The sequence below is a fragment of the Martes martes genome, assembly GCF_963455335.1.
Source record: "Martes martes genome assembly, chromosome: 10".
NCBI classification, from domain to species: Eukaryota; Metazoa; Chordata; class Mammalia; order Carnivora; family Mustelidae; genus Martes; species Martes martes.
In genome coordinates this window covers 58,390,138-58,415,201 of record NC_137898.1, presented here as the reverse complement: position 1 = coordinate 58,415,201, position 25,064 = coordinate 58,390,138, and the positions used below count along the sequence as shown (strand labels likewise).

Below are 25,064 nucleotides of genomic sequence, written 5' to 3'. Positions count from 1 at the left end.
ACCCATCTTCTTCTTGGGGAGACAAGCTTACCATCTACTCACTAAAGTATTTATCGAGCACCTGCCATGTTCAGGAACATACACATGAGGCAATCTTCAAACCCATAAGACTTAAGAGAATGTTAACTAATTTGATGTTAACTAGATATTACTTGAATGCATAGAGGAAAGGGAGATCAGTGAAAATCAAACTGCCTGAGTTATAAAGAATGGGTAACTTGTAGATAAAGAAAAGGAATAATGAAGTCATGTAATCACATAGAGAAATGAGTACAGTCCTTGGAGTTAAACCGAGCAGCTAGGTCATTGAGTATCAGTGACCTGAAACAAGCTACATACTTCTGTAGGTCATGGTTTCTTCATTAATTAAGTAGGAATAGTAATAACAATAAAAATAATAACCTAGTATGGTTCTTGGGAGGAAAACCATTGTAAAGTTCCTAGCACAGAACCTGGCACATAGTAAGTGCTCAATAAATGGAGGCTGTTATTTTCTTACTTCTCCAAGAGTTATATACTTATTAATCCGAGTATTGGAGAAAGACTCTTAGTCCTAGGATATTAGGCATCAGGACTCCCCTGTTACCTTCTACTGAGGATGAAATGCGCTCCCTGCAATGAGCCTGACATAGTCTCCAGGCTAGTGTGAGCAGATCCTGGCCAGAGTGCGAGTGTCGCCTCAGGAAGAGGAAAGGGCACAATAATAAATGTTTTAGCATTATTGAGTACCTACCACATGCCAGGCAGTGTGCTCACCTCCTTATGTACATTTTTTTAATATAATAGCTTTGCTGAGATTTAATTCACATATTGTGTAGTTCAGTCATTTAAAGTGTGTAAGTTGGGCCTGGGTGGCTCAGTTGCTTGAGTATCTGACTCTTGATTTTGGCTCAGGTCGTGATCTCAGGATCCTGAGGTCGAGCCCTGTGTCCGGCTCCATGCTCAGCTGGGAGTTTGCTTGATTCGCTCTCTCCCTCTGCCCCTCCCCCCACTCATACTCATGTGTGCATGCTCACGTGTGTGCTCTCTTTCTCAAATAAATAAATCTGTTTTTTAAAAAGTATATGTCACTGGTTTATAGTATATTCACAAGGGTTGTGCATCCATCACCACAGTCAATTTTAGAACATTTTTATCACTCCATAAAGAAACCCCATTCCCCATTTCCTCTCAACTCCCCCTAACTTTAGACAGCCACTGATCTTTGTTTCTTTAAATTTGCATATTCTGGGCATTTCATATAAATGGGAGTCGTACAATACATGATCTTTTGGACTGACTGCTTTCACTTAGCATGTTTTCAAGGTTCATTCATGTTGTAACACATACTAGTACTTCATTCATTTTTCATAGCTGAATAATAGTTCATTAATGGATCTACCAAATTTCACATCTCCATCAGTTGAGGGATATTTGAGTTGTTTCTACATTTGGCTATTATGAATAATACTGCAGTGAATGTTTGCGTACAAGTTTTTGTGTGAATATAATGATTTCAGTTTTCTTGACTTTATACCTAGCAGTGGAATTGTTTGGCCATAGGATAACTCTCTATTAACCTTTTGAGGAACTGCTAGACTGTTTTCCAAAGAAGCTGCACCATTATTTTACATTCCGACTAGCCATGTATAAGGGGTCCAGTTTCTCTGCATCCTTAACCAGCTCTTGCTACTGCCTGTCTTTTTTACTTTGGCCATCGTGGTGGATATGAAGTCGTTTCTTGCTATGGTTTAGATTTGTGTTTCCCTGATGGCTAATGATGTTGACCATCTTTTCATGTGCCTTTTGGCCATTTGTACATCTCTCTACTCAGATTCCTGGTCTATATTTTTTTAAGACGTTATTTATTTATTTGACAGAGATCAGAAGTAGGCAAAGAGGCAGGCAGAGAGAGAGAGAGAGAGAGAGAGGAGGAAGCAGGCTCCCTGCCGAGCAGACAGCCCAATGCGGGGCTCGATCCCAGGACTCTGGGATCATGACCTGAGTCGAAGGCAGAGGCTTTAACCCACTGAGCCACCCAGGTGCCCCAGCCTGGTCTGTTTTTTAATTGGGTTTGCCATTGAATATTGCAAGGTAGGTGATATCTATTTTGCAGATGAGGAAACAGATTCTCGGAGATGTTAAGTGTTTTGATCAATGTTGCACAGTGACTTTTGCTCCCCAGTCTGATTGACTCCAACCTCTATTCTTTCAAAATCACAGTGCTGCCTCCTTAGGACTCATGGTAGGATCACCAGGGTCCTCTTATGTGGGTTTTGACTGCAAGAAGAGAGGAGTTGAAAGTCTATTTGGAGACATTAACGAGGACTAGGTAGGAAAAGCCTCTGAAACTCAAACAGAGGAATATGGATGTATTACAGCTCCAGGACTGGAAAAATGGCCATTTCCTAGGGGGCTGGCCATTTCCTGTGCCCCTGACTATACCACATCATCTTTGATTTTCACAGCAAACCAGTTCATAGATATTAAATTAATGTTTCCATTTTACCAATGATGAATTTGAGGCCTGGAGGGATGAAGTAGTTTTCCAGGGTCATCAGGATTAGAATTTGGTTCTCTCCAACTCAAAATTCTGAACTCTTTCCTGCCAGAGATATTTTATAAAAGATAGATTTTTTCAGCATTATTTGCAGCATTACAAGCTCTTGAGGCTGTGACCCAGCCCATGGAAAGTACTTAATTAATGGTTGGTGGATGAATGTGGAGATAGACCTTGAGTGTATGATGAAAAAGGACCTAATTCCAACTGGGATTCTGTGGGGCAGAAGGATGTTTAAGTGAGATATTGGAGGTCTCATCCCAAGGCTTAGTGTCTTGGGGGCTTTGCTCTAAGCTTCTAAACATGAGGCTTGGGAAGAGTGTTCTGATGCCCAGACATCCTTGGCTTCCCAGAAGCAAGACAAGGCAGGTGGAGGTGGGATGGTTTAATTAGCCTTGCATCTTTCTTGTTTTCAGCACAAGAACATTAGAGGAAGGACACTCAGAGACCATCTAGTTTGGTGTATTCTGGTACATTCCCAGGCACTGCCTACTGAACATTGCTGAGATGGGGGCCCAAGAATCAACAGTTTTTACAAGTTACCCAGGTGATTTTGTTCCCACTAAAGTTTGAGAACCATTGGTGTAGAAAAACTCTTCAACTTGAAAAATAGGGAGTCTGGGGCACAGAGGGCTTGAAATGCATTCCAAGGTAGTTGAATGAGTTATTTTTTAGTCCAGGTCTCTCATCTCCTGATCTGTTGTTTTTGCTGTTCACCATGTTGCTTAATTCCTTAACAAAAAACCATTGTGTGCCCATAGCTTTCAGGATAGAATCCAAACCCCTCTGAGAGTCGGTCCTCTGCCTCCATGGGCAACCTTCTCTCTGCTCACAGCATCCTAGGCTCACTGAGAGACTCAGTTTCTTGAATGGACAGGTAGTGCAGTCTTTACCCCCTGGCCTTTGCAAACACCACTTTCTTTCCTAGAACGTCCTTCTTCCCCTCTCTACCTGGCAAGATCCCCCTCATCCTCAAGACAGTTTTCCTGGGTGATTCCTCTCAAAGGCAGTGTGTGTGCCCCGTCTCTGCTGCCATCAGACTGTGTGAATGTGTGACTCTCATAGCGCCTGCTGTTCTGAGCTGCTCAGTTGTGGTATGTTCATGAGCAGGCAGGTGGATAAAGGTTCTCGTGTGTTCATCGCTGAAGCTGTGTAAAATACGTGATATGTATGAAATACATACAGAAAATGTTATGAACTAGTTACTATCATCCACAAAGAGCCTAGGATCTAACTGGGGATTCAGAGGGAAATTTTAATGCAAGAAACTATTATTAGAGATGTTGTTAGTAAAGAATTAACTGGTAAATGGGTATGCATAATCAACACTGCAGGCATCCAGGGCAGAGCTGGGAGGAAAGGACTTCCTGGAAGAGGAGCCTTGGACAGGGCTTTAAAGAACAGGTAGGATTTGAAAAGGAAAGAGGGGTTTCCAGGCTGTGGAAGGAAATGAAGGTCCTTGCCTTCCCCAGTATTGGTCTCATGTGACTCCTCACAGGGAGTCTCCCTCTTGCTCCATCCTCTGCCCAAAGATAAACACAAGAGACAGAGCTGACAGCGCCCATAGAGGCTGAGGTGGCGGTGGTCCCCTCCGTGCTGGCAGGAGGCGGCAGTCTCAGGTAGTGAGGATTTAAAGAGGTAGTAGATACAGAATAGCCTGGAGGAAGCAAAGAGCCCAGAGGCTTTTTCCCTAAGACTCTTGATAAAAATTTAACCCAGATCCTGAGCTTCAAGCAAGGTCAGCCAACCCTGGTTTATGTGAGGCTTGAGCCTACAGGCACTGACAGAAGCTGGGCGTGGAGAAGCATAGAAGCATGAGCCAGGCGGGCTCTGGATCTGGTTTTCTCCACTACCAATTAGCAGTGCAGGTTGGGCAGGCCACCCAGCCTTTTTACCTCTGTCTTCTAATCTGTTGAACAGAGAGAATGGTATCTGTCCTAAGTTGTCACAGGGTGAGGAAACAATCGCACTGATGCTGCACAGATGGAAGGGGCTGTTCTCGCCCTTGTCAGAGTAGTTGTAGAGGTTCTCTCTCATGGGGACATGCTCACATCTTTGAAGGCAAGGGCGCTGCTGAACCCTCCATGACATTAGATGGCACAAGTTCCTGGGAGTGGCACTCGTAATTAGGGTTCTTTCTTCTGCATAAGGCAGCAGTAATAAAGCTTTTGTTACTCAGAGACCACCCATCTTGCCTCATATACCTTTTTTCAAAGTCTCCCCCAATAGACTTTGCATATGTGGAAAGTGCCATGTCTGATTCATGTCTGTGCCCCCAGTGCTTAACCCAAGAGAGAGAGCAGCATTAGTAAATGTGGTGATGTTTAAAAAATACCTCTTATCAAAAAAAAAAAACCTATTATCAGATTTGATTCTCGTAATATTTAAATATTTAGTATTGTTCAAATTATTTCTTATCATACCCATTTTACAGATAGAACTTAGTAAGTGGCAGAGCTTAGATTCAGGACTGTAAAACCCCTTTACCTTAAATCAGTCTTTCTCACTGGGGAAGACAGTCACTTTTTTTTTTTTTTTTGCAGTTTCAGCAGTGCTGGCAAGTGGCCAGGGCTGTGTGACAGGCTTCAAGGACTACTTTCACCTCTGCCGACTCCTTGGCACTGTTGAGTCCAAGGGAATCCTGCAAAGAGCACATCAGGCACATGTGTTTGTGACAGCACCCAAGGCATAGACTTTGCAACGTTGAAAGGCAGAGGTGGGAGCAGGAGGATGACAGTGCGATGTGTTGGCCTTCTCCCTGTGGTCAGAGGGGCAGAGAGACGTGAATGGCTGGCTTAGAGAAGAGACAGGCTGGTAAATGGCTTAGTTGAGAAGGGGTCAGTTCACTGGCTGAGGATCAGCCGTAAACACAGGGCCTCAAAAGACCACCTTGGTGGACAGCTGGTGAGCCAGTCTTGGGTGAGTCACTTTAGCTTCCATGGATTTATTTCCTTTTCCTCAGTGAGAGTGGGTGATGGCGCGTGCTGCACCTCTCCCCACACCTCCTTCTTCCTTTAGCTACTTTTTTTGGATAGAGAATAGTATGACCTCGAACGATCTGGGGGCTTCAGCAAGATCTTACGGGACAGGCTTCTCAAACTGGGTGATGTGAGGAGAAGAGCTTATTGCTAAGAGCACCGAATGGGCCTAGCTGACCTTGACTAGGTCGTAGCTCCCATGCTAACTGATTACAGTACTCTTCTCAACTTCAGTTTTCTCATCTGTAACATGAAAATAACTTCTACATCACGGGGTTAATCTAAAATAAATAAGGAAAGCAAAATGCTCTTTTACAGGTGATTGTAATGCACTACTCAGTCCCAAAGAATGTTCTGGGGAACACTAATACTGTAGGATTTTAACAAGGACAAGGTAGAAAGAGGCTGCCAAACAGGAAACTGCTGACTAACACCAAATTAAACAGCTGGTTCTTACTCAGCACTGTGCCTTTCAGAAAGAAAAGTATATGCAGGATTCCCCAAATGCAGCCACTTTTCACAGAGAGAATGCACTTTTGGAAGCACAAGACCAGACAAGAAGGGTAATAGCTGACATTTACTGAGAGTTATTGTATGCCAGGCACTGTTCCAAGCCCCTTTACTCATAGTGTCTTGTCTAATCCTTACAACATCCCATGAGAGGCTACTGTTATCTCCATTTACCAGTAAAGAAACTTGGCATAGAGAGGTTAGGTGATTTACCCAAGATTACACAGTAAGTAAATTCAGAACTGGAATCCAAACACCAGGGTCTGCCTCCTGAGATCACTTATATAACAGCCACACTCTAAAACAGGTAATCCTAGAACTTATTTATGTATTCTGTATCTATTAGCTAATTCAACAAGTATTTATGAAGCCCATATTTATGTCTAGACACCTACTGGACACCGGGGATACAACTCTAAAGACAGTCACACTTTCTGCCCTCAGTGAGCATTTGGTCTAGTAGGAAACATAGTCAAGTAAACAGATGATTGCAACAGAATAGAGTCAATACAGTAATTGGGAGATGTCTAAGATGCTAGGGGAGCTCTTGGGAGGAACAACTGCCTCAGACTGAGGGAGAATCATTGCAGGAAGAGACTTCTAACCCGAGGGCCTAAAGTGAATTGGAGTTAGTCAACTAAAGGCATGGGAGAGGGGAAAACGTTCCAGGCAGTGAAATAGTATTTGCAAAACCTCAGAGGCAAGAAAGCACATTAGGAAGGGAATAGTGAGAGATGAGACCTCAGGTGAGCAGGAACCCTCTTTAGATACATTCCTTATTAGCTGGGCTATGATGCTGGCACTCTGCTGACATTTGTCCCTGAACCGAATAAGCCCAGCTGTATTCCTTAAGTTCATGTGCTTTTTATGGTAAGCACCCAGTGTACAGCTCTGTCATTGTGTTTACGAAACAGTCTTATAATTTGTCTGTTCCTGATTGTTGCATTAGACTGTTAACTTCTTAAAGTCAAGAACCCTGTCTTCTTCATTAGTATGTTTCCAGAAGCTATCACTATGCAATGATGCTCAGTAAATGTTGTTTGTTGAATGAATGATGTGTTTTCTTTGTAAAATGGATTATATCCTTCCTGCTTTCGTGAGCCAACTATAACTTTTCCTCAGGTGCATCATTATATCCAGCAGTTAATGTCCTGTGTGGAGTTCAGTGGTGCCCTTAGGGGCTTTTGGGGTGCTGTATTCTTGACTTCCTCTTTCAGCTTTTTGTGGTGCTGTTCTTTTCCTTTCCTGCCTAGCCAGGACTTGATTATAATCAATTTGCTGGATTCTGATGCCTCCTCCCCAGCCTTGTTTGTTTCTCCTAATCTGCAGTGGGCTGGAAATAAGATCACTCACCATGATTTGATAAGACTGTTTGTGACTAAGAGTTAGTAATCTCTGAGTTAGGTCCTGAAGAGCCCTTGTATTGCAGAAATGCAGATGCACACGGGGCTTGTATGTTAGCTACTCAGAGCTTCTTCCTGTTCTCCCTGCTCGGGAGAGGTCAGATAACACTCAGGGTCTGGAGGAGGTGCTCAGTCTGGAGAGCCTCTCTGTGGTGGAGAAGAGCTGATCTACCTTTGTGTGGATAAACTACAGCAAAGTGTCTGTTCTTCAGCTACACATTCCACCAACTTCATTTTGGCTAAACACTTGAAATGCTTCCACCTAAGCTAGCTTATCCAGAGGCTAGCTACAAAGCTCAGGCCGATCTCTGTAAAGGCAAGTTCCACCAAGAGTGTGTTGTATCTTCATTTGAGCAGAGAAAGAAGAGGGAGTGGGAACCAAGGCTGAGACCAGAATATCTGGGCTCTGGGCTCTGGGCTCTGATTCCCTCATTTGCAAAATTAGAGTGACAACATGATATGATGTAAACAAAAAGCATTCGGATTAGATCTGGGTTCTAATCCTCACTCAACCATTCATTCACTAGGTGACCTCTGTACCTCAATTTCCTCATCTATACAATGGGAATTATAATACCTACTATATAAGGTGGTTAGAAGAATTAAATAGATTGTGTGGAGTGACCATGCCAGGCATAGAGTAGAAATAGGTCATTAGGTGACATCTGTTGATATTAGGAAGAAACGTTACAGTCTTCTTGTTTGGGGAACTTTTAAATAGGAAGTCCAGTTTCTCAGGAGGGGAAATGCATAGACTCCATTCCATTATCACTTAGAAAAGAATGATTTAGAAGTGGTATGGTATGGGGTGCCTGGGTGCCTCAGTCAGTTAAGTGTCTGCTTTAGGCTCAGGTCACAATCCCAGGGTCCTGGGATCAAGCCCCGCATCAGGCTTCCTGAGCCTGCTTCTCCCTCTCCCTGTTGCTCCCCCTGCTTGTGCTCTTTCACTGTAAAATGAATAAATAAAGTCTTAAAAAAAAAAAAAAGAAATAGTATGGAACTTTTAACTACCTAGGCAAGGTTACCTCTTGACTAAATTATACCCTTTATCCAGTGGGAGGTTAGAGAAATCTACCTTTTCAAACTCTATGCCATGGGCTAGGGGGAGGGGAGTACAGGTATGTAGGACCCAAATTTTGCCCTCAACAAACTCAGCTCACGAGGGAATATAAGACAATAATTTCAATAATTTCTACATGAGGCAGAAAGAAACCCTATCTATGCAGGATAAATATCGTTCTATGGGTTCTCATCTCCAAGGCAAGTCCCCAGAGGTAGGGTAACCACCCAATTTATTGTTCAAACTGGGACTGTCCAGGGTAGTAGGCATAAACCCATCCAGGGTGAACTGGGACATATGTGGTCACCCAGCCCAGAGGGTCCTATAAAATTGATGGAACTAGTTTTAGGTTCTTCTGTATTAAATTGGAGAGTCATGAATATTAGCAGTAGAGTGAACTGAGGGGTTTTGGTTCTTTGACCACATGAAATGCTTATTCTCTTTTTTTCCCATTTAATCTATATAACTCTATTTTTTTTTACTTAAATTCAGTTAGCCAACATATAGAGTACATCATTAGTTTCAGCTATAGTGTTCAATAATTTGTCAGTTGCATATAACAACACCCAGTGCTCATCACATCACATGCCCTCCTTAATACAACTCTTTGTAAGTGGTGAGCTTATTGTCCATATTTTTTCAGTTGAGAAAACTGAGATTCAAAAGCAAGTACAACCACCTGTGCCTTTGAACCCCTCTTTTCTTCCATAGCCTTGAGGTCATCAATCAATGAAAGTCTTTCTCTTTGTACTTATCCCCTTCCTTTTAGAATCTTTCCCTAATACTATAAACATGCTCAGGTCTCACATAGCCTTTAGAAAATCATCTCACCTACAGTTACTCTCTATTAACCATTCAGTATCTATCTTTCCTTTATCAACCAGTCTCTGGGAGGACCAGCAGACACTGGCTACATTCATGGCCTCCTCCTTACCTCTTGAACTCACTCTCCACCAGCTCTGTAAGAGGGATACAGTATAGAGATTGCCTAAAGTCATATATTCTTGAGTCAGACAAACCTGCATTTCTGCCACTGACTAGCTTTGCACTCTTGAATCAAAAACTCTTCTATAACCCTTAGTTCCTTTCTGTAAGTAGAATTATAGCGCCACTGTCTGAGGACAGTTGCAGGGATTCTGGGATGAAATGCTTGTTCTTCTTACCTTCAAAAAAAAAAAATGTTCACAGCAGATCATTAAAGGTTAAAAAATAAAAAATTGCAATATAGTAAGCTCTAATTTTGAAGAACAGGTATGCATATGTGCTTTGTAGGATTGTGTGTAGGATACACATACATGCTGGTATGTATATATATTTAAGGAGAGAGAGAGAGACATATAACAATATTAAATGTAGTTTCCTGGGTTGCTGAGCTGTTGATACCTTTTCTACTTTGTACTATTTTGTGATTTCAAATGTGTAATAACTTTTAAAAATTAAAAAAGTTCTTTACAAAATAGTACTAAATACTCACTAGTTTATAAACATCTTCAAAATAGAGAGGTATGTTATTGTTCTGCTAGGAACAGCCTTTTTCTCTCATCTGCTTACCATCCCCTAGCGAACCCCCAGCCTCCTTTCTTCACCTGGATAACTTCTCTTCCCCCTTCAAGACTCTCATCTTTTGGGATGCTCTCTTCATGCCCAAACTGAGCTAAGCTCACCTCTGCCTTCTGTATCACCCTGTTATAACTCTAACATAGCATTTGTCTCAGATAGCACTTTACTTGTCTGTTTTTGTCGCTTTCTTCAACAGATTGAGTCAGGGACCATATCTGATTCATTTCTGTGTCTCCAAATGAATCCTAACACATAACAGATGTCAGTAAACATTTGTGAACTAACTGGCCTTGTTGTACCTCCTCTCACCCCTCACCCATGGCCCAGCACATAGTAGGTGCATTATATGTTTAGTAAGCCGTCTAGATGATTGAGGGAGGGAAAGAAAACACCAAGGTGGTATTGGTGACTCCTGGCATTTGTTGCTAATGGGAGGGTTTGTGTTGCTGTCCCCCCCAGTCCTGGTAACCCGAGAGGATGACTTCAACAACCGACTGAACAACCGTGCCAGCTTCAAGGGCTGCACAGCCCTGCACTACGCTGTCCTTGCTGATGACTACCGCACTGTCAAGGAGCTGCTTGATGGAGGTGAGCACGTGGGGGAATGCAGTTGGGGGTTGGCAGAGAAAGAGTATTTGGCAACCTCTCCACTCTGGAAAATCCATGCTTCCGCAGAGCTCTGTTCCCCTCGCAGAGCGGGAAATGCCCAGAGGGTGGCTCCACCTCATGAGAGTGGCTCTGAGATGTGTGATTTGCCTTCGTGTGACTAGAATGTGTTCTTTGCCTGTGTGTGTGTCACACACCACACCATGCTGCCTGTCTGCATATGCTCTGAGTTGCTCTGAGTTTTTTTTGATTGTGCCTCTCTCCAGAAGTGTCCTTTTTCTCCCCTGTGACCTCCAGAGCAGGGCTAGTGGAACAAGGAGGGAAGCCCTTCAACTCTGTACCAGTGCAGGTCTCAAAGACATTCTCCTTGATCCCATGCCCCAACCACAGTCTAAATTAGGCCCCTTTCATTACTCTGGATCATGGCACGCTATTCTTTCCCATCATCACTCTTGTCACAATCTGGAATTATTTTCATGTGTTCAGTAGCCTTCTCCCTAACTTGACTCACTCCCTAAAGGCCACTGATTTGTCCCCAGCACCTAGTATAGTACTTGGCATACAGTAAGCACTCAATAAATCTTTCACTGATTGAATACCCTCCCTTTGGAGAGTGTTGGTTTAATTGGAGGGACACTATGTGCCATCCCCCAGTTTGGGCTGGGCTCATCCTATGTTGGTCTGGTACAGAGTTACCTGCCACCCTGTCAGATACTTCCCAAGCTGTCACTTTCCCTCCCACTTCCCCTTATCCCATTCTGGCCTCTCCTTGGGGTAGGGAGAGAAGCATCTTACCTAGGTGTGTCATGCCCAGGCCTCTGAGTGAGTATGGCACATGACTATCTCTTTATGCCCTTGCTGCCACTTCTTGAGGGCCTAGGGACCTTCTCTTAGGCCTGGATACCAAGGGCCTCCTTGTTGGTGGTCATTCTTCATAGAGCCTGGGAGCTGGAAGCGGCCTCAGAAGTTCTCTGAGTTACCCTGATTATGCTCCTCCTCCTCCTGGCAGGAACCTTCAACAGCTAGCAGGCTGGCATTTCCTTGGACCCTAGCAAGGACTGAGGGAACTGTGTTTCTTCCCCAGGAGTCCATTCCATTTTAACTCTTCTCTAACTGGTTAAAACATCTTTTTTAAATACACTGTGATTTTCTTCTCTGTAATTTCTGCCAACTGTCCTCTGCAACCTAATCACTTTTTCAAAATCCAATATTCAAAGAAAGTTCTTTCAGTCCCAGAGCCCTTCCTTCACAGCCTAACATTCCCAAATAGTTCTAGTCCTTGTCATGTGATTGGGCTGGAAGGGTTTCTCAGTAATCCCCAAGTCCCGCCACCTCTGTCAGCCACAGCCACACTGGCTTAGAACTTAGGCCTGGCCCATACCCCCAGCCTAGGCAGTCTGCCCCAGAGCAGCAGAGTGTGGCTGGCTCTGGGGCATGAACACTGTGAGGTGTAGGACTTCTCATGGATGTGGTGACAGTCCCTGGGATGACTGATGCTTTCAGAGCAAGACCTCACTGCTTTCAGAAACGGAGACTTAGAAAATTTGTCTCCAAGCAAGATGCTGCTGACTTTGTCCTTTGGAAAGACTTCAGGCAGGACATTTGCAGCTAAGAATTGGAACATTCGCCATAGGGTTTGTTTCTGCTGAGCCTTAAAATCAGTCAGTACTCCCAGCCATTGTCCAGTGGTTTACATTCCCTGCTTCCCGTCAGCCCCCAAACAGGGAATTCACTCTAAAGAGAGACCCTCGCCCAGCCTTCCAGATGGAACACCTTTGAAATGAAGATGCACAGGCCTTTTATGAACCATCCCCCACCCTCACCCCTCCAGGCCAAGGCTGGTCCTTTGAGCCGTTCCAGGGGCATGGTTCCTGCCTGTTGGCTTGGAACAGATGCCCTTAGCCCCCAACTTTACAGTTCGCCCACCTGCCTTTTTACCCAGCATCTATTTACACCCCCTGCCTTAGTCTCCCAGCCTCAAGGGCCAAAACCATTAACCCACTTATTTCTCCTTTCCCGACCTGAACAAGTGGCTGTCACTCAGGGCCTGCAGGCCTGCCAACTTCTATCCCCCCTCACCCCCCTTGACCTCTCTTGGTCTGCCTGTGTGTGTGACCAGCCAACCGAGAGGCAAGATCCTGCTCACTTGTCCTAGGGGCTGTTGCCAGTCACATTTCCAAGGTCTTGTGACCTCAGCTGACCTCCTCCCAAGGGTTTCAGGGAAGGCAGAAGGGCCTGCCTTCCTGCCCAGTGAGCTTTCTCAGCCTATATTTGCCACTGGCTTTGCTGCAGCAACTTTAGAGGGACACTCTCTGGGAGATCCAAGGCAGGCCTAGGCACAGGGGCAGCCTGTGTTCACGAGGTCCACACAGAACCCTTGTCTTTGAAATCGCTGAGTGTCCACAGGGCTTTAGTGACCCCATATGAGAGCTGGGAGGAGATCCAGGCAGCTGCGTCAGTCTATTAACGAGGGCAGTTCTCTGATCCCTTCAGAGGCAGCGTGGAGTAATAGAAAGGACACTGCGGACCTCAAAGTCAGGCCAACCTGGGTTTAAATCCTACCTCCCCCACCTACTAGCTGTTTTGCCTTGGATATGTTGCCTTAACTCTCTAGGCCTCAGTTTTCTTGTCTGTCAGATAACACCTGGGAAGTATCACAGGGGTAACATGGGGACTAGTGATAATGCCTATATATGCCCAGATATGTGGTAAGTGCACCATGATTGTATAAAGATGTCAAGCTCTCCTCCTGACAGCTATAAGCTTCCTATTTCCTCCTTATGTAAAACCTGTGCTCCTGCCTAAAGACTTCTTCATTCTCTTTCAGTCACAACTTCTGCATCCTGCCTAAGATAACCATCATGTTCCCTCTCTTCTCATCTAGATCTCTCTCTCAGGAAGCTTCTCTTGGTACTCTGGTCCAGTCTCATAGCACCACCCCTGAGCTCTTGCATTGTTAGGCTGGGTGCTTAGCACAGGTCATTTCTTCATCTTTAGGAGGTTCTGTAACATAGTGGAAAGAACACAAGCTTGGGAGTCTGACAGACCTGGGTTTACTTTAGTTCTGCATTGTCACTGTGGGCTAGGTAGTTGTCATTTCTGAAACCGTGGACTTCAGGGCATCCTAAGATGATCAGGCAAATTGACCCTGACCCTGAGAGATTCTCAGACTGGTAGAGGAGAATAGATATGGAGACAGGCAGTGACAGCTGGGTGGGTTTCTGGTGGGGGACTGGACAGGGGCTCTGGGAACATGAACGAGGAAATACCCTAGTGAGTAGGGATGTGGAGTCAGTTATAGAAAGCCTGGGGCTGGGGGCATGGGTATGTGTGTGTGTGCGCGCGCGCACTTAAGCCTTATTAGGAAGAGTAATGGGAGGCATAAAGAATAGCATGGAGGACTTTAGGAGAATGCAGGGAAAAATGAAGGGGGAGAAAAGGGAGTGGGAGATGAACCATGAGAGACTATGGACTCCGGGAAGAAAACTGAGGGTTTTACGGGGGGCGGGGGGAATGGGGGAATGGGTGAGCCCGGTGATGGGTATTAAGGAGGGCGCGGATTGCATGGAGCACTGGGTGTTATATGCAAACAGTGAATCGTGGGACACTACATCAAAAAGTGATGTCCTGTATGGTGACTAACACAACACAATTTTTAAAAAAAAGGAAGGATAATGGGAGTTTGCCACACAGTTTTATGTGGTTGGGTTCTGAGTTCTGAATTCACGAGGACCAGTTTTCTACTCCTGAGCTCCACACAGAAGTGGACGTCTTTGTGGTCCTCATTCTGTGACTGTGCTGCTTCTGCCTGTGTTGTTGGCTAATGAGCTAAAAAGCTCTGCCTCAGCACTTGACTGCCAAGTACAAGAGAAGGTTGGAGGGAGGTAGGGTAGGAGAGACAGGATGACTGGGAAGAGGAGTAATCAGGGAGGGTGGGGAGTTGCCTCCCTTAAGCCCCTAGAGCTGTCTACCTGTATTTCTAGGGCTCCTCAGGGGCTTTCGCTGCTGTTTCCTCCCAGGGATATGATCCCTCTGCCAGATCCATCTTCCTGAGACATACCTCCAGTCTTGGCAGCCTTTCTCAACCAGGGTTCCTCCAGAGCATTGAGCCCTAATGCTGTAAGGCAGCCACTGTACACATGGAATAACTCCTCTCCCAGGCATCTAAAATGGTACAAGTTATGCACCATTCTTGGGAGAATTGAAAATATCGTTACTCAGATAGTTTCCTATGTGTGGTTCAGAGGAGAAGCCCAGTTGAGGAAAGCTGCAAGGCAAGAGCATGAACTGTGGAGTCAGGATCTGAATGCCAGCCCTGCCACGAAATAGCCTGTGGTCTTGGGCCAACTACGGACTGCTCTGAGGTTCTCTTTCCTCATCTGGAAATGGGAGTGTGTCACCTACTCTCTCATGTCAGGAGTAGGGCATGTGTAGGTTCTACAGGGGAGGCATTTTATGGATAATACTTGTCATTAACTTCAAAAACATTCAGTGCTTACTTGTTAAAAAAATAAATACAAAATAGGGGCGCCTAGCTGGCTCAGTCTGTAGAGCATGCGACTCTTGATCTTGGGGTTGGAGCCTCGTGTTGGGTGTAGAGATTACTTAAAGAAAATAAAAGTCTAAAATAAATACATATATACATATACATACACACACATATATATACAATATAAAAAGAATCCTACTCATCCTAACTTTTTAACCTGATTTTGGAGACATTCTAGTCTGACCCTCACCTAACTTTTTTCCCACTGCTACCCTAATATCCAGCTGTACAGTAATGTCGCCCCAGAGTTCCTACCTTGGTGCCTTTACTCATGCAGGTTTTTCTGCCAGTCAGTCCACATCTTCAGTGCCCCTTCCCTTCTGAACTCTTCCCTGCTCCCTGGGTTTTGGGTCCAGTCCCCGCTACTAGACTGAGGTAGATTGAGGGTGAAGACAGTGTCTGATTTGCCCCTGCCTCCTTTGTCACGGTGCTCTGCACACAGTTTAGTACATGATGGGGTGCTCTGATAAATCTCTAAGGCCACTGTAGATTTCCCGTTTGGAGATGTGGCACCCTTGTTTCCTGGCCCAGTCGATCTTCGTGTCATATTGTATCTGGTGTCTTAGAGCTCTACACACAAGCCACCTCTTTACAACTATCTTTGTAGTTACAGTACCACTGCCTTTTCAGTGCTTATCACCTCCCAAACACTTGGCCTTTGTGAAACCTAACAGCACTTTCCCCAGGGCTTCCCTTAGCCTCTTTCCTTCTACTTACTGTCTTGGCTCTTCCTTGCCCTTCTCTCCCAAGGGCACGACTCAGTCCTCAGTGTTAACCAGCCGTCATCAAATGAGTCAGATTCCCCCCCATCTCTGCCGAAGGCTAAAAGCCTTTCCAGTGTTGACATCTTCCCTTGAACAGCCTGTTAGTTTGTTTTGGGGGCTGGAAACTTAAAGTTCCTTTCATTGTTCCACTGCTGTCTGTCCATCTGGCTGTACTGCTAGATGCCGAGGGAGTTGGCTTTGCCTCGGGCTGTCCTTTGGAAACTTCACCTTCTGATTCTTGCCAGCAGTGCAAAGAAGGAGAATGAGCACTGGGCTGAAGATCAGCTGTTCTGGCCCTGCTACCAGTAAGTCCTTTCTCCTTTAGGCAAATCCTTTCTTCTGTAGGCAGATCCTTTCTTCTCAGTAAAATAGGGAAGTTAGAGTAGCTGATCCCATGGACCCCTTTGTATCCTTTGCATCCTATGTAACCCCTAGGCAAGTCTTTTCATTCATTTTTCAAACACTTACTGAGTACCTCTCCTGTCATAGGTCCTACCCTAGACACCTGGGAAATAAAGACGATCCAGACATGGTCTTTGCCCTTAAGGAACTCATAGTTCAGGGAGGAAATCAGACATTTTAACAAAGAATTGCTATCAGGTATATTAATGGAGATGTATAGGAGGTGCTGAGGGATCATAGAGAAAAGACCTTTCAGTCCCAGGGGAGAGCAGGGAAGCATGGTGTAGGGGGTTGGTGTCTGCACTAAGTCTTACAGGATGAATACAAGTTTACCAGATGGATGAGGGAGAAGGGCAGAGGGACCAGCATCTCCAGAGGCATGGAGTATGAAGCAGCATACTTCAATGCATTCAGTACATTGCAGGTGGTTCAGAAGAACTGGGTTTATAGGGTATGGATGCAAGGCTCAGAAGGCAAGAATGGAAAGCAGGAGCCAATAATGGAGGCCTCTACCAAGCCCTGCTCAGGAAATTGGACTTTATCCTCCAGGGGGAAAGGATTAAAATTTAGGGGAGGGAAAGATTGGATTTATGTTAATGTGAAAAATGGTTTAGGAGTTTCAAAAATGTTTATCAGTAATTGAATGGGTAAATAAATTATGGAGTGTTCACACAATAGAGTAATCAATTGAATGAATGACACAAATGAATCTCACAAACCTAGCATTCTGGACACAAGCCAGACATGAAAGAGTACTTACTGTATGACTGCATTTACATACAGAGTTCAGAATAGACAAAACTAACCAGTTCTGTAAGAAGTCAGCGTAGGGGTTACCCTCAAGTAGGCAGGTAGTGACTGGGAGAGGACACCAAGGGGCTTCTGGGATGAGTAATAGTCTATTTCTTTATCTAGATCCTGGTTGTGCAGCTATATCTACCTTGATGAGAATTCTTTGAGCTATGCCTATCTGTATTCTTTGTACTTTTCTGTGTATGTTATACTTGAAACAAAGGTTAAGAAAATGGAAAAACATGGATAGGAAGGGGCATGGTTGTAGAAAGGGAAAATATTTCATTTAAAAGCTTTGCAGTTGTCTAGGTGAGGCCTAAGCCAAGGCAGTTGCAGTGGGAAGGGAGAGAATACTGATCTCAGAAAGAGTCAGGAGTAGAATCCATAGGATCAGACCATGAGAGAGAAGGAGACAGGATGAGGTCCAGGTTCTGGGTTGGATGACTGAGTAGATGGCATGTACTTGGGCAGAGATAGGAAATATAGGATTGGAGGTAAGGGGCATGACCAGGGCTATTTTGAACATTTCTTCCTCTCCCACTTTTTAGATTCCATGGCCCAGTGTTCTGATGATTCCCTTGCTGCTTTTTCCCTTCTTTGCACTCATCTGATGAAACACTGACTAACCCTGGTTAAACCCAGTTTCTTTTTACTTCATGTCTGTATCAGGAGAACTGAATATTGCTGGAGAAAAAAATCATACAACCATGCTAAGTGGACTCACTTCGCATTTACAACCGTAAATCTCACTGTCATCCGCCCCACTGTACTTGTGAGTACAGTCACCATCTTATTCTAGAGCCTTTTTTATACCTTCATTTCCCTCAGACTTCCAGTCCTCTCCTCCAGCTACCAAGCCAATGACCCCACCTCACGCTTCCTACAGAAAATATATTGTAGTCAGAAGGGAACTACCTCATCTTCCCACTGCTTCCATTGGCCTACCCCCATCTGTACTTGAATGCCACCCTCCTTCCTCTGCAGTTCCTAAGACCGAACCTGCATTTGAGCTCAGGCTCCTGTTTCCTCTGCTTCTCAAGGACTTTGCCCTTCCAGTTATCCCTTATCTCTCCTGCATTATCTTTGTTACCCTCTCTGCTGGCTGATTCCAGTCAGCATAAAAATATGCTCTACAATCACCCATCTTAAACAAGAAAGCTAACTAAAAATTTCCTGGGCCGTGTATCTCCGTGCAGCTGCCACCTCATTTCTGTCCATCCCTTCATGGCAAAAGTCCGGAAAAAGAATGATCCCTATGCACTTAATCCACTCCCCTGGCTCCTGTTTTTTCCTCCATCTCAGTGTCAACCTGGCCAAAATATGCATGCATCTGCTTTTCTCCCAAAATCGGCATCTGCCAGGTCTTCCACATCTCAATAAATGATATCATCATCTACATAGTTTTCAGGCCCCAAATCCTGGCATCATCCTTGAATTCTCTTTTTTCCTTACATTCCCTGTCAAGTCCTTCAGTAAGTCCTGTCAGTTGTACCTCTAAAGCACATCTTGAACCCATTCCTACTTTCCCATTTCCATTAGTGCAGCTCTAGTCCCAAGGTGATGACCAGCACAGCTTCTTGGCTAGTCCCATATTTCCATTTTTGTCTTCCCAGATCCATCCTCCAAATTATAGCCAGGGAGATCTTTTTAAAACATAAATCTTAATCAGGCAGTCAATCAGTCAATCAATCTTGTCATTGTTCTACTTAAAACCTTCCACTGGTATCACCCACACCAAAATGAAATCCAAACTCCTTACCAGAGCCTGTAAGGCGCCAGGGAACCCAGACCCTGCCTGCCTATGTGACCTCATCTCTAGCCACTCCCCACCCTTGTTCACAGTTCTCCGGTTACATACTGGCCTACTCTTACCCCTCAGGTGCACTGAACTCCTTCCCTTGGCAGGGCCTCTGTACCTACGTCTCCCAGTTATTGGGATCATTTCCCCCTTGGGAATTCAGGTCTCAACTCACATGTCCCCCTCCTCAGAGGGGCCTTCCCTGGGCACTTTAGTAAAATAGTTCCCCTAGTCACTTTCTCTCATATTATCCCATTTTTCCTTCTTTCTGCCATTTATCAGTCCCTAAAATGATCATGTTTATTGGTTCATCATCTCTCTTCCCCACTAAAATGTAAGCCATGTCTCTTTATTTTGCTGCTATATGCATATCTCCTAGGAGAAAAAACACTCACAGCTGGCTTATGGTAGGTGATTAATAGCTGTTGACCAATCAAGGAACCTGGAGGACACTCTCGGAGAGGTGTGTAGCAGACAGTTGGATAAATGGGTCTGAGGCTCAAGAAGAAAAGACTGCTAAGTTGGGCATGAAAATTTCAGAGCTGTTGGTTTCTTGGGGGCGATGGAAGTCTGTGAGTTGCCCATGGAGAGCTGTAGAGCTAAAGATACCCAAGGACACAACTGAAAGAACCTACATTTCAGATGTGAGCATGGGAAGAGCAAGTGCAAGAGATATAAGGAAACTGAGGGGGAAAAGGGGAACAGGAGTGGAGAATGGGTTGCTTTAAGGCAGCACTTTGCTCAAACAATCTATGAAAGATCTGTTTCTTTTTGTTGTTTGAATTGGCAATCTGTCATGAACTAGTACTTTTGGTAAAAAACAATAAAAATAAATTACTGGAAAAATTATATTTTAAAAAGGCATACAAAATAGAGGCCTGAATTTGTCATTAGGTTCAACAGATATAAAATTATCCCAAGTTGCTATAAAGTTTCCAGACAATCCACTGTACTTATCTCATCAAGGACTGGTATCAGGGCTCACAGACCTGTGCCAGCACATGGACCACACCTGAGACATCACTGCCCTGATGGTACACCTGGCCAAGAAGGGAAGACAGATGAGCAGAATATAGCCTCTGCCCTCAAGTTACTTGAAGTCCAGTGGGCTAAAACATTTGGGACACACAGTCATACTATGTAGCAGAGAGATCAGAGCACTGCCATTATGATGCAGACACCCAGCTTGCCACCGTCTCACCTCTGTAGGACTTGTGGCATCTCTGCCATCACTTTTTTTCATCTGTATGATGAAGAGATCATGTCAGATCATTGGAAGCTGAAGGTTCCTCATGTTGTTTGGATATGGAGCTAAAAACCCTGCATGCCAATAAGTGTCTGTGGGAGGGATGGGGAGTGACTGTTCATGGGTACAAGGTTTCTTCGGGGCCTGGTAAAAATATTTTCAATTAGCAGTAATTGCACCTTGGATAAACCTCATTGGCTACGATACTGCCACTGCACAAAACTGGTAAAAATATTTTAAAATTAGATTATGATAATGGTTGTACAACTCTGTAAATATACTAAAAAAGCATTAAATATATATTTTAATGGGTGAGCTTTATGGTATATAAGTTATATCTCAATAGAGTTGTTAGAAAGAAAGATAGAAAATCCTCCATGCCACTCAAAATCAGGAATGATTGGGGGTGCCTGGCTGGCTTAGTTGGTTAAGCGTCTGCCTTCAGCTCAGGTCATGATCCCAGAGTCCTGGGATCAAGCCTGCATTGGGCTCCCTGCTCTACCCCTCCCACCCCCCCCAACCCCACCACCCACCTCACCCCTACCCGTGAATGCTCCTGCTCTCTTTCTCTCTCTCTGTAATTTAAAAAAAATGAAGAACCAGAAATGATTGGCTTGTGTGCGTGAGTGGTTGCAGGCCAGAAAGCCAGGAGGACCCAATTGGCCCCATAGCTAAGGTGGTGGTTAAGAGGAGCTCCTCTGTTGTATATGAAAGTTTCTTTTTAAAGAGTACTATTCAAGGGTGCCTGGGTGGCTCAGTTGTTAAGTGTCTGCCATCGGCTCAGGTCATGATCCCAGGGTCCTGAAATCAAGCCCCGCATTGGGCTCCCTGCTCTCGGGGTGCCTGCCTCTCCCTCTCCCACTCCCTCTGCTGTGTTCCCTCTCTCACTGTCTCTCTCTCTGTCAAATAAATAAATAAAATCTTTAAAAAAGAGTACTATTCAAAACTTATCTGTAAAATTTTGTTTTTGTTGTAAAACTTGTCTTTTTGCTTATTTCCTTTTATTACTTTAACAACATTTATGGCATCTCCCTATCCTTGTGAAGCTTAGACTCTGACAGAATATAGACATTAGGCAAATAATTACAGAATTATTAGCTAGTTGTCACTGAGATAAGTATTATTAAGGAAGAATAGAGGGTCCTATGAGAGCATAACAGGGACCTGATCTGGTCTGAAGTGAGAGAAGTCTTCCCTGAGTAAATGTTTTGAGACCTGAAGTGTAGATCTCAGTTCATCACTTAACTTGAGAAAGTCCTATGGAGGATCATCCAGAGGGACCTAGTACTCCCGCCAGGGGCATGTGGGAATGGAGGGGTTCTGTGGTGGTATAATTTCAGTCCATATGGTAAGTAAAGGCCAACAGGGGCCCTCAGTGACCCTGAGTCCTTCCTCTGCCCTTGACCTAGTCAGCCCCTCACCCAGTGCAGAATAAAGAACTGTCCTCGCTAACCCCCAGGGAAAGATATTTCTGTATCCCAGATCCTGTGGATGTAGAGGAGTCACTGCATGGTTGAGTTACAGATGAGCGCCTGGCCACCAGAGCCCAAGCTCTTCAGAGCCGCCTGCCATCCAGGCACCCGCATTTCATCAAGGCTGTAATCGGCTCCAAGCAGTCCTCGGATGAGCCTGGCTGGTATCCGGCATGACCTCATCACCGCCAACAGAGGCAGCTGGAGGCCAAGTCTCCCCTGGGTGAAGGAGAGGTCAGCCTTAGCTGGGGCAGGTCTGTTCTCTGTCCAGTGTTCTCCTCCACCTGCACTGGGCCTGGAAACAGAGCTGAGTAGAATTCAGATTTCCCGAAGCAAGGCCATCTGCCCTTTGCTGGCCCAGTCTTGCTCCTTCAGTGAATGTGCTTGTGGACAGAATGCACAGAAAAAGGGCAGCACTGCAGCTTTAGGAAGGGATGTCAATCTGAAGGTCAAGGGCTACAGAACAGTAGCAAAGTTCCCATCCTAGAGTCAGACTGGGGCTTTGCCCAGGACCAAGTTTCCCTACCCAAAAGGAGTTGCGCTTCTAGCATTCATGCTTTCTCTTCCTCTACGCAGAGGCCTGGCAGTGTCCCAGAAGGAGCACAGCAGAGATGCTCTCTATAGGCTTATACCATAGACTCCTTCCCAAACATCGTTTTAGAAATGAATTCTTTTAAATGTGGCAGAAGGAGCTTGCCACTTCAGGAATCCTTCAGAAACTCCCTTTGAAGTAATGAATGCTGTTTGGTTGGAAGTGCTAAGTCAGGTTTAGGTGATCTGGCATGAATTCAGCCTTGCTGTGCAACCTTGAGGAGACCCTCTGCCTCAGAGCCTCTAATGATCTAAAACTAGATCATTGGATTTCAATCTCAAAGCTTCCTTCTGTTTTCATATTTTGTGACTTTCATTGAATGTCTTCTGATTTATCTAATTGCAAATCTAAGAATTAATCTAATACTTAATTCAGCAACTATTAAATATTTTCCTGCACCTGACCGCCAGTATCCCTTTTCTAGGTTCCTCTGAACCTATGCTCTTAAAGTGTCCTGAATAATTTCTTTCTTAAACTTACCACAACATGTAGTCATACAGTTATTTGATCACTAGATCTCTCCTTTGTTATATTAATGTGTTTCCTGAAGGTAGAGGGTTTGGATCTGCAGTGTTTATATTCCCAGCATCCTGCAGTATCCTTAGCACATGACGGGTACTCAGTAAACATTTGTTGAATAAATGTATTTATAATGGGCACTGGATGTTACAGGAAATAAAAAAGAGAAAGAGGCAGGCCCTTCCTTCAGACTGCACCCGAGTTTGGTGCAAAGGCTCATAAACAAAGCACACAGAACCGTGCAGGACAGTTCAGGACTCTGAAATAAACTTACACCAAGGGCAGAATAAATGCATGTAATGAATGAGGAGGGGAAGATCAGTGTTGGTGTTGTAGAAGCTTCGCGGAGGAGGGGGACTGGAGGCCGTTCCCCGTTCCCCGTAGGACAGGTAGAGTTCAAACAAGTAGAGGGAAGGAGGAAAGCTTTTCAGGTGCGTCAGTAACAGAAATAAGATTTGCATGTTAGAGAGGAGGAAGAAGCGGGCCCCCTGCTGGATTATGGGTAGGGAGTGTGAAGAGCCTTGGGGATGAGCAGAGGACTTATACTCCACTTTGAAATCAATAGAGCTCCTGAGATGACTGTCGTTTATTTAGTGACTAGTGATTTTTACTTTCAAAATTTTATTTTTTTAAATGTATTTTAGAGAGTGCGAGTACGCGCACTTGAGGGTGGAGGGAGGAGCAGAGGGAGGAGAGGGGGAAGCAGACTTTTGCTGAACACAGAACCTGACAGACTCAGAGCTCAGTCTTAACACCCTGAGATCATGACCCGAGCTGGAACCAAGAGTCAGACACTCAACCGACTGAACCACCCAGGTGCCCCAACAGTGATTTTTACTTTAAAAAATGTACAAGGTAGGGGCGCCTGGGTGGCTCAGTGGGTTAAAGCCTCTGCCTTCGGCTCAGGTCATGATCCCAGGGTCCTGGGATCGAGCCCCGCATCGGGCTCTCTGCTCAGCGGGGAGCCTGCTTCCTCCTCTCTCTCTCTCTCTGCCTGCCCCTCTGCCTACTTGTGATCTCTGTCTGTCAAATAAATAAGTAAAATCTTTAAAAAAAAAAAAATGTACAAGGTAAAAATTTCAAGCAGTACCAGAATATATATAGTGAAAAAGAAGTCTCCCTTCTACGTCCCTGGTCCTCCTCCTCAGAAGCAACCACTGTAACTTTTCTTATGTATCCTTCCTATTGCTGCTGTAAACAAATTAGCAAAAACTTAGTGGCTTAAAACAACTCAAGTTTATTATCTTAAAATTCTGGAAATCAGTCTAGAATGGATCTCAATGGACTAAAAGCAAGGTGTCAGGAGTACATTACTTTTTGGAGACACAGAGAGAATCTGTTTTCTTGCCTTTTCTAGTTTCTAGAGGCTGCCCACATTCCTTGTCTCGTAGTCCCCTTACGTCTTCAAGCTGGCAGTGGTCAGTTGGTCTTTCTTCTTTTTCATTCTGACACTGAGTCTTCTGCCTTACTTTTTCACTTTTAAGGACCCTTACGATTACATTGTGCCCACCTGAAAAATCCAGGGTAATCTTCCCTTCTCAGAGTCAGCTGATTAGCAACCTTAATTCTGTCTACAACCTTAATTCCCCTTTGCCAAGTGATTTAGCACAATCACAGGTTCTAAGGATTAGAATGTGGATATCATTGGGGGAGCCATTATTCTGCCTACTAGACTTTCAGAGATATTTTATGTTTTATTTTTCTTCCTGTTTTGAATAGTTAATACTAGTACACAGTACAAAATTCAAAAGTTTTCAGTTAACGATCTTACTGCCACCCCATCAAAAACCCAGGTGGTTTCTCCACTGTATTTTTATGACTTCTTTTTTAAAACATTTTATTTATTTATTTGTCAGAGGCAGGGGGTGCGTACATGTAAGCACAAGCAGGGGGAGTGGCAGGCAGAGGGAGAAGCAGTCTCCCCACTGAGCAAGGAACCCAATGCGGGACTCAGTGCCAGGACCCTGGGATCATGACCTGAGCTGAAGGCAGACATTTAACCCACTGAGGCACCTAGGTGTCCTTCTTTATTACTTTTCCCCTTGAAATTAATAAGCAGTCTGTGGGGAGACAGTTTTAAGACTATGCAGCTATCCTGCTCCTCATCAAAATTTCCCTCTGGACTTAGCTTCCATTGATGATTCGTTTTTTTTTCCATTGATGATTCTTTCCTGAACCAGTCTTTTATATACAGTGGTTGCAAAATGAATATTTTACAACTTTCCCAACTTCAGCACTCACTCCACATTGACCACTCAGCACCTGTCATCCTGT

General features: G+C 44.6%; 1 protein-coding gene across 2 annotated transcripts in view; it reads left to right on the top strand.

The window, feature by feature from the left end:
• The window catches only part of CLPB (ClpB family mitochondrial disaggregase), a 144,568-nt gene that overhangs the window by 61,184 nt on the left and 58,320 nt on the right, over nucleotides 1-25,064 (top strand). For both annotated transcript variants that reach the window (XM_080815993.1, XM_080815992.1), the window contains one exon: nucleotides 10,510-10,638. In XM_080815993.1, the coding sequence (XP_080672119.1) occupies nucleotides 10,510-10,638 (129 nt within the window). The remainder of the gene's footprint in view (nucleotides 1-10,509; nucleotides 10,639-25,064) is intronic.